Source organism: Frankliniella occidentalis, unplaced genomic scaffold, assembly GCF_000697945.3.
Source record: "Frankliniella occidentalis isolate FOCC.00 unplaced genomic scaffold, Focc_3.1 Scaffold3, whole genome shotgun sequence".
In the NCBI taxonomy this organism is placed as follows: Eukaryota; Metazoa; Arthropoda; class Insecta; order Thysanoptera; family Thripidae; genus Frankliniella; species Frankliniella occidentalis.
In genome coordinates, this window is record NW_026267133.1 from 4205640 (window position 1) to 4216175 (window position 10536).

At 51.9% G+C, this 10536-nt stretch overlaps 2 protein-coding genes across 2 annotated transcripts; both read left to right on the forward strand.

The window, feature by feature from the left end:
- The first annotated feature begins 1601 nt into the window (after window positions 1-1601).
- LOC127749286 (uncharacterized) lies at window positions 1602-4154 on the forward strand. Its single transcript, XM_052266807.1, has one exon. The coding sequence runs from the start codon at window positions 1602-1604 to the stop codon at window positions 4152-4154; it is 2553 nt and encodes an 850-aa protein (XP_052122767.1).
- Window positions 4155-8553: 4399 nt separating this feature from the next.
- LOC113211005 (uncharacterized protein F54H12.2-like) lies at window positions 8554-9873 on the forward strand. The gene has a single exon (XM_026429240.1). It carries the CDS (start codon window positions 8554-8556, stop codon window positions 9871-9873), a length of 1320 nt encoding a protein of 439 aa, XP_026285025.1.
- Window positions 9874-10536: the final 663 nt, after the last annotated feature.

Below are 10536 nucleotides of genomic sequence, written 5' to 3' on the forward strand. Positions count from 1 at the left end.
AGGCCAGCACAGAGGAGGGGGAGAGAGAGGGGGAGAGAGAGGGGGAGGAGAGCTCGGCGGAAGAGGCGGAGGAGCCCACCCACCTGGCTGTTTTGACGGGGGAACGGCGTCTCTACAATAGAAAATTCAGGACACATTTTCGACACATGAACTTCAGAATCCCCGAGGCGCCGCAAGGCGTCAATTTCAACCACTGGGTGCGTGATGTCATCACGTCACTCTTGGAGCAATCCTGGGTTGGGGCAGGCGACGACGACCGTGTCGGGCTGACGGTCACACTGCCTGACACTCCAGAGGGGGTTTTTCACATCCCGCTTGTCTTAAAGCGGGACCTGCATCCAGATTTAATTTTAGACCGAATTGAGGCTTTGTCGCAGAGCAATATGGCCGTGTTTTTAGCTGGGGACGTCACTGTCGAGTTTATTTGCTCGGAGAGTCCAGTCGGTGGCTCCATCAGGCGTTCGGCTTTATTGATGTGCGATATGAAGACCTTCGCCGCACACAAATATGGCCTTTACGAACCAAAAAAGGAAGTAGAAGCAAACGATTGCCTCATTCACGCCGTAGCAGCCGGGTGGGTGTGGAACCAAAGTCCGGAAGAGTTTCAGAAAAACTTGAAACGTAAGATCCCTTTTGAGAAAGAGAGGCGGATTCTCATCCAGGAGTCACAGATCCGATTCCCCAGGGCAGGGTGCGGCTTGGAAGAGCTTCGGGCCCTGCAGCGGTGCCTGGACCGCCGGGACCCCGGTCAGTACAACCTTGTACTGGTCGGCGACCGCCTTGCCAGTGAGTTGACTTTTCAGGGCAATCCTGGAGGCCGCTGCAAAATATTTTTGTACCTCGAGAATGAGCATTATTATTTTATAAAGAAGCTGACTACATTTGTGGGGGCTTCTTATTTTTGCGAGGAGTGCCTTGTCGGGTACAAATGTGAGGGCTATCACATCTGTGCCTCCCGGTGTCGCAAATGCTATGTGAAAGGGGGTAACTGCGTCGTGCAAGGCACGTACAAAAAGGTGTGTGACACATGCAGTTACACATTCTTTAATGAAATTTGTTTCGAGCGCCACAAGTCGGCTCCATTCTACTCGAATAACCGACCAGTGTGCGCCGTGCGCCAAATTTGTAAAGAATGTGGCGTGTTTGTGAACCTTCGCGACGCACGCCGCCAACACAAATGCGACGAGAGTTTTTGCCTCACTTGCCGTCAGACGGTTACACACGCCGACCACATCTGTTTCATGCAGCCCAAAGACACCATACTGCAAAAAAGAAATAAAGAAAAAGCACAACGCCGCATAGAACTCGAGAGAGGTAAGCGAAAGTTGACTCCCGAGCAGATTGATCACATCTTGTTTCAAGAGTTTTCTGACTACAGCAGTGATGAGGGAGAGAGAGAGGGAGGCGGCAGGGGTAGTGATTCTGGGTCTGATTCAGAGGCGCCGCGCCAAAAGCGCCAAAAGCGCAAAAAGCGCAAACCTGCAAAGCCCTGGTGTTTAATCACGTATGACCTCGAGACAAGACAAGACCGACAGCTGAGGGAAGGTGTATGGCTCCACGAACCCATCTTGTGCGTGTCTCAAACCTCTTGCCTGAGGTGCATGGCCAGCAATGACTTGACGCTGACATGCCGGTGGTGTGGGCCTCGGGAGCGTGTGTTTAAGGGGGCGGACTGCATTGAGCAGTTTATGCACTATGTCTTCAACGATGAGAAACTGCTCAAATTTGCTTCTTTAACCCTTTGTGCCCACAATGCAAGTGGATTTGACAATATCCCCATCCTTGATTTCCTCACCCAACGCCCTTGCTTTGCCAAGAGTTCGCCATCCATTATTATGCGTGGGACGAGAATTGTTGAGATCAAAATGGGAAGGGTACGGATGGTGGACTCCTTGAATTACCTTTCGATGAAATTGTCGGCGCTGCCAAAGGCTTTGGGGTTGGGTGTCGACGTCAAGAAAGGCTGGTTCCCCCACCACTTTTCACAACATTCTGGGTACGTGGGGCCTATACCCCCAAAGGAAATGTACGGGGTGGATAAGATGTCTGTGGCGGAGAGAGCAGAGTTTGAGGCGTGGTATGCCACACAGCAAGATGTCGTATTTGACCTAGACAGAGAGTTGCTGGAATATTGTCGCATGGATGTGACAATATTACGGCTCGCCTGTCTCCGGTTCAGAGAACTATATCTGGCTGTGGCTTCTGTTGATCCGTTTCGCGAGTGCTGTACTCTCGCATCATGCTGCATGTTGACTTACAGGGCCAACTATTTAAACCCCTCCACAATTGCGTTGCTTCCAGAGTGTGGTTACTTTGGGGTGGACAGGCAGTCCAAAGTGGCTCTAGAGTGGTTGCAGTGGTACAGTCATGAGCATAACATTGAGCTACAGCACGCGGGAAACGGACGCGAGGTCAAGGTGGGCCGGTTCAGAGTGGATGGGATGAATGCGGACCAAAAGCTGGTGCTGGAGTTTCTAGGGTGCTGGTGGCATGGGTGCCGTGCCTGCTTTTCTGCCAGGACGGCGGTCATTGGTCACGAAAAGAAGAACAACGAGGACACGATGGATGCCCGCCTCAAACGCACCCAGGAGCGGAGGGAGCTCTTGGAGGCGCAGGGTTACACGGTGGTGTCCATGTGGGAGTGTGAGTGGAAACGGCAGAAGCAGATGGACGCCGAGGTGAGTGCGTTTGTCGAGGCCCATCCTGTGGCACTGGAAGATCCTTTGGATCCCAGAGAGGCCTTTTATGGGGGCAGGACCAATAATACCAAGTTGTACTGTGCTGCTGGTCCCGATGAGATGATTTGCTATGCCGATATCTGCTCACTCTACCCCTATGTCAACAAAACAGGCCTGTACCCTTTGGGTAAGCCCCGTCGTGTTCTGGCTGATTTTCCGCACCCTAAAGACTTTCACGGCTTCATCAAGTGCGTCGTGCTTCCTCCGCAAAACCTCTATCACCCCATTTTACCCCTTAAATTACACAACAAGTTGATGTTTGTTTTGTGCTACGCTTGTGCCGTAGAGTGTCTCTTTGAGAGGCCTGAGGGGTGTCCCCACACCCCTGAACAAAGACAGTTGAAGGGTACATGGGTTGCGGAGGAGGTGAGCTACGCCCTTGAAAACGGGTACACGCTTGTCCAGACCCTAGAGGTGTGGGTGTATGACCGGTGGACTCGTTATGATCCGACCAATAAGGACCCCCTGTGTGAGGAGAAGCTCGGCATTTTTGCAGGGTATGTGAATGCTTTCCTCAAGCTAAAATTGGAGGCGAGTGGCTGGCCGGCAGAGTGTGACACCGACGAGAAGAAAAAGGCCTATCTTGAGGCCCAGGCGGCGAACGGCGTGATGCTGGACGCCAACTGTATGGAATACAACCCGGGTAAGCGCACGCTGTCGAAACTCCAGTTGAACAGCCTCTGGGGGAAATTCGGTCAGAAACCTAACCTCACCAAGCATGTTATGGTGACGGCTGTGGACAAGCACTACGACCTGCTCATGGATGAGGCCCTCCAGGTAAACAGCATTCTCCCCATCAATGAGTACACAGAGTTGGTTTCGTACGAGGCCAGGGAGGGCGCCGTGCCAACAAGTCCCAACACCAATGTAGTCATTGCTGCCTACACGACGGCCCAAGCCCGCATCATTCTCCACAGATATCTAGCCACCCTGGGACAGAACGCCACGTACTACGACACGGACTCTGTGACCTTCAAACAGGGGCTTAACGACCCACCTCTTATCCAGTACGGCACAGACTTGGGACAAATGACGAATGAGCTCGAGGCGTTTGGCCCGGGCTCCTACATCACCGAGTTTGTAAGCGGTGGACCCAAGGTGTATGGGCTTAAAATTGCAAAGGGAGGCAATCGTGATGATGTGGCTTACGTGGTGAAAGTGAAAGGGGTGTCTCAAAACAGCTCCAACACCAATCTCATCACATTTGAAAACTTAAAGAAGTTGGTGTTGGGTGAAATCGAGTCCATCCGGATTGAGAGTAAGAAAGACATCCGCCGGGACGGGCGCTTCCACATTCTGAGTAAAGACACCCACAAAATTTTAAAGCCAGTCTACACCAAGAGACAAAGACACCCTAGGTCCCATGAGGAGATGTACAAGTACGACACCATACCGTATGGCTACAAAGAAGGTTGAGAGAGAGAGAGGGGGAGAGAAAAGATTTTCCCCTGACGGGCGTGGCGCGGCGTGGCGTGGCGTGGCGTGGCGTGGCGCGGCGGCGGTCATCGGGCGCGGCGGCGGCGGCGGTCATCGGGCGCGGTATTCGGGCGCGGTCATCGGGCGCGGTATTCGGGCGCGCGGGGCGGCGCGGGGCGGCGCGGGGCGGCGCGGGGCCGGGCGGGTAAATATAAAGGGGTGTCAACCGAGCCAAAGTTAGTATGAAAAATGGTTCTACCGTGGCAGCATCCTTTCTCCGCGATCATCTCTGGGCCCTCGGGCGCGGGAAAAACAGAATTTGTGTCACGTTTTATTGAACATCTGAACGTGATGGTGGATACCCCGATAGGCGAGGTGATCTGGCTTTACAGTGAATGGCAGCCGGCGTATGAGAAACTAAAGCATCCTCGTGTACGTTTCAATCAGGGCCTCCTCGGTATGGAAGACTTTCCCCCTGAACCGCACGCACGACTTGTGGTCATTGACGATCTCATGGCCGAATCGGGAACAAAATCCGCCTCGGGGCCCGGAACGGACTTGGAAAAGTTGTTTACTAAAGGGAGTCATCATAGGGGGCTCAGTATTATGTACTTGACGCAAAATATTTTTCATCAAGGGAAAGGGTCGCGAACCATAAGTCTCAACACTCACCTCATGGTCATCTTCAAGTCACCCCGCGACTCCAGTCAGATAGCCTATCTCTCCAGGCAAATTTTTCCACACTGCCCCAAGCTTGTTCAGGAAGCGTATCATGACGCGACGCGCGAGGCTCACGGCTACCTCCTCCTCAATTTTAAACAGAGCTGTCCCGACGAGTTTCGCGTCACGACAAAGATCTTTCCCGACGATCGACACCATTTCGCGTACGTCCCACGGGCTTATAAGACAGACACCTTGTGATGATCACGTCAGTCGGAAATCGGCAGTGCGATGGAGCGGAACATCACGGCGCATCTTGAGCTCCTCAAGGCGTTGGAAAAGGCTCAGCCTGCGGGTCGTAAGTCACTTTTGAAAACGTGTAATTGCGACGTTATTCGTTGCTTGGTGGAGTGTGCACACAATATTCTGATCGGAAACGTCCGTCTTACGCCGACTCAAAAGCGAAAGCTGAAAAAACACCGCATTTTTCTGCATCGACTCACCAAATCCGGAGAGAGTGTGGCTAAAAAGCGACAAGTGCTTATTCAAAAGGGGTCGGGGCTGGGGGCCATTTTGGGGGCGGTCGTTCCGGCCATCCTTAGTGCTATTTTTAGCAAAAAATCATGATGAATGTGACCAAAAAACTACTCCTAGTAGACCCCCAAGCGCTGTCGCGATTTCACACGCCGGTCCCGGCGAGTAATTCTCTATCGGATTTGGACGAGTCCATGCAAAAAATTTTAGCTTTGAAACATATTGATGATAGTCAAAAGTGGGCATTGTACAACGAGCAGCTTCAAAAGTATTTCTTTAAACTCGAAGAGGCGCGGAAACCTCTCACTTTTCCAATTACGGAACCTGCTGACAGCAGCAGCAGCGGCGGCAGTGATCCGCCACCACCACCACCCCCTAAATTCGATCTCAGAACGCGTATTCAGAATGAAATCCCACCGACTTATCGAAAAAAGGCGACAGCTCTCTACGACTTTCTTGCAGACTCGGAGAGAATAACCTGGGACAGATTTGGTACCGTGTCCATCGATCATCTTCCGCTAGAGGGCTCTAACCTGATTGACCTTCTGGGTGATTTGCAAAGGCGCAGGAAAAACTTTGAACCCAATGGCGTTAGGCCTTTTCTTAAACTTCTTAGGGGTCTCAACGTCGCGCGGGAACTGATTGGAAATACCAAGCGTTGGCAAGAGATGCAAGAAGGGGGTGGGACCGAGCGGGCTTCCGAGCGGCCTTCCGAGCGGGCTTCCGAGCGGGCTTCCGAGCGCCCTACTGGGACTCGAGTGTGTCAGCCGCTAAAATGGGAACGGTTGACGTGGTAACGGACGCCGAGGATGCGGTTTTGAGATTAGTGTATTACGATACGGCGCACCCCGCGGGTTACTCGACGGCCCCCAAGCTAAGCAAGGCCACGGGGCTACCCCTGGAACGTGTCCAGGCGTGGTTGCGCTCTGAAGAGGCCTACACACTGCACAGGCCTATTCGCAAACGCTTCCCGCGTAACCCTTACAAGGTCTACTTTATTGATGATTTGTGGCAGACCGATCTGGTCGATATGCAGTCCAAAGCCGCGGAAAACTCGGGTGTACGATTTTTGCTGACGGTCATTGACGTCTTTTCAAAATTCGCTTGGGTGCAACCCCTAAAAAATAAAACGGGGGCCAGTGTACGCGCCGCGCTGGAAACGATCTTTCGCGAATCGGGGAGAAAGCCGAAAAACCTCCAATTTGATAAAGGGCGGGAGTATCTAAACAAGGAAGTGTCCTCTTTTCTCAAGCGAGAAGGCGTCCATTCTTATCACTCGCACGACCCCGACGTGAAGTGTCCGGTTATTGAACGATTTAACAGAACGGTCAAGGGGAAAATGTACAAGTATTTTACCAAAGTGTCCAACTACCGATACCTCGATGAGTTGCAAAATTTTGTCGCGAGCTACAATGCGGCGCGTCACCGGACGATTAAAATGGCGCCCAAAGACGTCAACACGAGTAACATGGCCCAGGTTTACGGGGCGTTGAAACAGCACTGGGAAAAGGCAAAAACCGGAAAAAGTGACCTGACTGTTGGTACGCATGTGCGCATAGGCGTGGAGAAGGGGCGGTTCGAAAAGGCGTACGAGGAAAATTGGAGCCAGGAGACCTTTATAATAGATAAAGTTCTACGACGGGGGCCAGTTGCTACGTACCTGCTACGGGACTTGGATGGCACTGAGATTCAAGGTGGTTTTTACGGGCACCAGCTTCAGAGAGTCAATCCCACCGAACTGTTTAAAATTGAGCGTGTCATTCGTACAGAGAGGCGAGGGGGTAAGACGCGATACTTTGTCAAGTTTAGGGGGTACCCCGATAAATTTAACGCGTGGGTCGACAATCTGCAGCCAACATGAGTCAATTTTATGTGACACTGCCCAGTAACTCTAGTATGGGGCCGTTTCCAAACAATAAGAGCTCGGAATACACCACGCAGCTGGCGAGACCCATCAGTCTTTCGGAAGAATACGAGGCGGCCCTGACGGAAATATGTTACCCCATTACGTTTCTCCACTTTCCGAAAAACACGGAATTTGTCACGACGACCTCAGTGGGTGGCCTGACCGACGCGTCGCCTCTTGATCCGCGGTACTTTGACACACCGACGACTCTGATGACTGAATTGAATTTGCGTTTGCCGAAAGGGATAGAGTTGAGAGCCGGCCCCGGGGGGTACTGCATGACTAGCATTGATAAAAAGGTTCTATCCGCAAACCATCACACTTTCCCTCAGCAGGATGGGGTGAAGGATGTCAAGTTATCGCCCCTTCTGGCCACCGTTCTCGGCTTTGAAGCTGATCAGTCCTTGGTAAAGGGCGTTATGGCGGCACGAAAAGTGAATCTCAACGCAGCGCTCCCAGAGACCTTGATGTGTTATACCGATATCCTGGAGAGCTCTCTCCTTGGTGATACGGCTGCACCCTTGCTGCGCGTATTCAATTCTTGCGTCGCCAAAGCTCCCTACGGCACAATGCATACCGTATCGTTTGTCAACCCCTTCTACGTTCCGGTCAAAAAGCGCAACTTTCAAACGATTGACATCCTTATAAAAGACGCACTGGGGAACAATGCGTCATTCACTCATGGGACAGTGACGTGTACTCTTCATTTCCGCCGTCGTCAGCTCGTGTGAAAGAAAACCATGGCTCTCAGCCGATATCACGCGCATCACGTCGGGTCCGGGTGCCCTTACACGGCGTACTACCTCGCGCAGGCCCAGGGTGGTCACGGCATCCCTAATTTTTACGCCGGGGCTCCCTACCAGAGAGGCCACGGCTTTGGGGACGTGCTCAGGAGTCTTTTCAGATTGATTATCCCAGTGGCCTCAAAAGCCGCAAAAGCCGTCGGGAAACAAGCTTTGATTGCGGGTTCAAATGTCGTCACAGACACCCTGATTAATAACAAACCGATCAAAGAATCCCTGGATAACCGCTGGCGCGAGACGCGCGGTATTCTAGCCGATAAAGCTTCTGCTCAAGTAAAACAAATGTTGGGTAATGGGCATATAAGTAAACGCTCCCAGGGTACACGCCGTCAGTCCGCTAGCAGCCGTTCTCGGAGACGCACCCCTGCCCGTCGTCGTCGCAAGACCCCCAAGAAGGCCAAAAATAAGACGGCCAAGAAAGCCATACGGAAAAAGAAAAAGCGTGTCGCGTCTTTTCTGAAAAAGGATATCTTTGACTAACAACAGCCGCATCATCATGTCTCTCCTCCACCAAAACTCTTGTGAGTGTATTAAGAGCGAGTTGGACTTCTTTAGTGTGCCGCCATCCCAACAGATGATACTGGGTACCCAGGATGTAGAGTTTTACCCTGTAAGCCCAATTATTGCGGGCACCGTCATTGACGTTGTGGTCCCACCCTGTGCTGGGGAATATCTGTACGATGTCAACGGCGCTCGTCTAAACGGAGTTGGCAGGTTGACGGGAGCCACGGCCGCGGCCGCCGACGCACTGCCTGCGGAGGCGCCCGTGAATCTCATCCCCCATTCATGCTTTTCCCATGTGGAACTTATCCTTAACGGTAAACAAACATCTTGCGGTTCTCACATGTACCCTTACAAGTCGTACATAGAAACTCATCTTGGGTATGGGAGCGACGCAAAGGCGTCTCATCTGACCAACCGTCTGTACTATGCCGATACAGCTTGGAATTTTAATAAAAGGACTGCAGATAATGAGGGGTACGAGAAAAGGGCTAAACTTTTTAAAGGGGGACGCTCAATCGATATTGTGACGCCAATAAGCCTCCCTTTCTTGAATCAACAACGCATGCTTCTCTCGGGCGTCGAAATGCGCTTTCGCTTTCATTTCAGTAAACCAGAATTTCACATCATGGGACCCGAGAACTCTTCGGCTCAATTTGAGTGGACAAGCTTCTCTCTGACTATTCCGCGGGCTCAAATCAGTCCCTCCGTGCTCCTCGCTCAGTCCCGGGCCCTTGAGACGGCCACTGCCAAATATCCCATCTGTCGCACAGAATGTAAAACTCTGACCATCAACGCCGGGCTCCGTAGCAAAGTTTTTGATTCGGTGTATCTAGGGCAGCTGCCAAAAAGGGTTATATTGGGGATGGTGGACAATACGGCGTTCAACGGCGCCTATACCGAGAACCCTTTTAATTTTGATCATATGGATTTGTCGTTCGCTGCTCTGTATATAAATGGCGTGCAAGTTCCAGCCAGGGGGCTCAATCCAGATTTCACTCATGCTAGATCGACAAAATATGCTGACTGCTACCAAACGCTCTTCTCTGGCTCTGGGGTTCATCACAAGGATGAGGGGAATGGTATTGATCGAGAGGCTTATCCGGGTGGAAACTGTTTTCTGATATTTGATCTCAGCCCCGACAGAAGTAGTCACGAAGGGCACTGGAATCTCCAACAAACCGGCTGTCTCCGCATTGAGCTCCGCTTCAAGCGCGATCTTGTCAAGGCTGTCAATCTCGTTGTCTATGCCGAGTTCCAATCTCTGATTGAAATCGACAAATACCGCACGGTGCACACTGATTATTCGACCTAATCATGAACTCTTTGGAGATTGCCGACTGTCTGTCAAAAGAATCTGCCCTCTTCAAGGGCGTGTTTGCGGCCGATTTGCTCCCCGCAAAAGTAACCTACCCGTGCCTGTACGTTGTCAACACTGCTGGAAGCGACCATCCAGGAGAACACTGGATCTGTATATATTTTTCTGTAAATAGGCATGCTGAATATTTTTGTAGTCTGGGGGTGGCTCCTCGCGAGCCTTATCATGTCAAGTTTATTAAGAAACACGCCCGTACATGTGACTATAGCCGTCATAGAATCCAGAGTCTGACTTCAGACGTCTGTGGGCAATATTGTGTGATGTACGCACTGCACCGCTCTCGGGGTAATACGCTAAATGAGTTTCTCAATATGTTTTCAAAGCGCCATCACGATAAAAATGATACTTTTGTAAGATGCCTGTTCAAAAACAAATATCCAAAATTCACGACAAAAACACACACGCCATCAACGCCTCATCAGAAGTGCTGCATACCCCGGCTTGCCGAGACCTCTTGATTCCCATTGGCTGCCGCTCCGACCGACGCCCCCACCACACCTACGCAACCCCACCCTTAGGCCCCGCGCTAGGGTGGGGGGTGCACTTGGTGGGGGTATGAGAGACTGCCGCCCCGACCGACGCCCCCCACCACACCTACGC

Bases quoted from the DNA above. Each gene is read 5' to 3' on its own strand.
- LOC113211005 (XM_026429240.1), top strand. From the start codon at position 8,554: ATGTCTCTCCTCCACCAAAACTCTTGTGAGTGTATTAAGAGCGAGTTG.
- LOC127749286 (XM_052266807.1), top strand. From the start codon at position 1,602: ATGGCCAGCAATGACTTGACGCTGACATGCCGGTGGTGTGGGCCTCGG.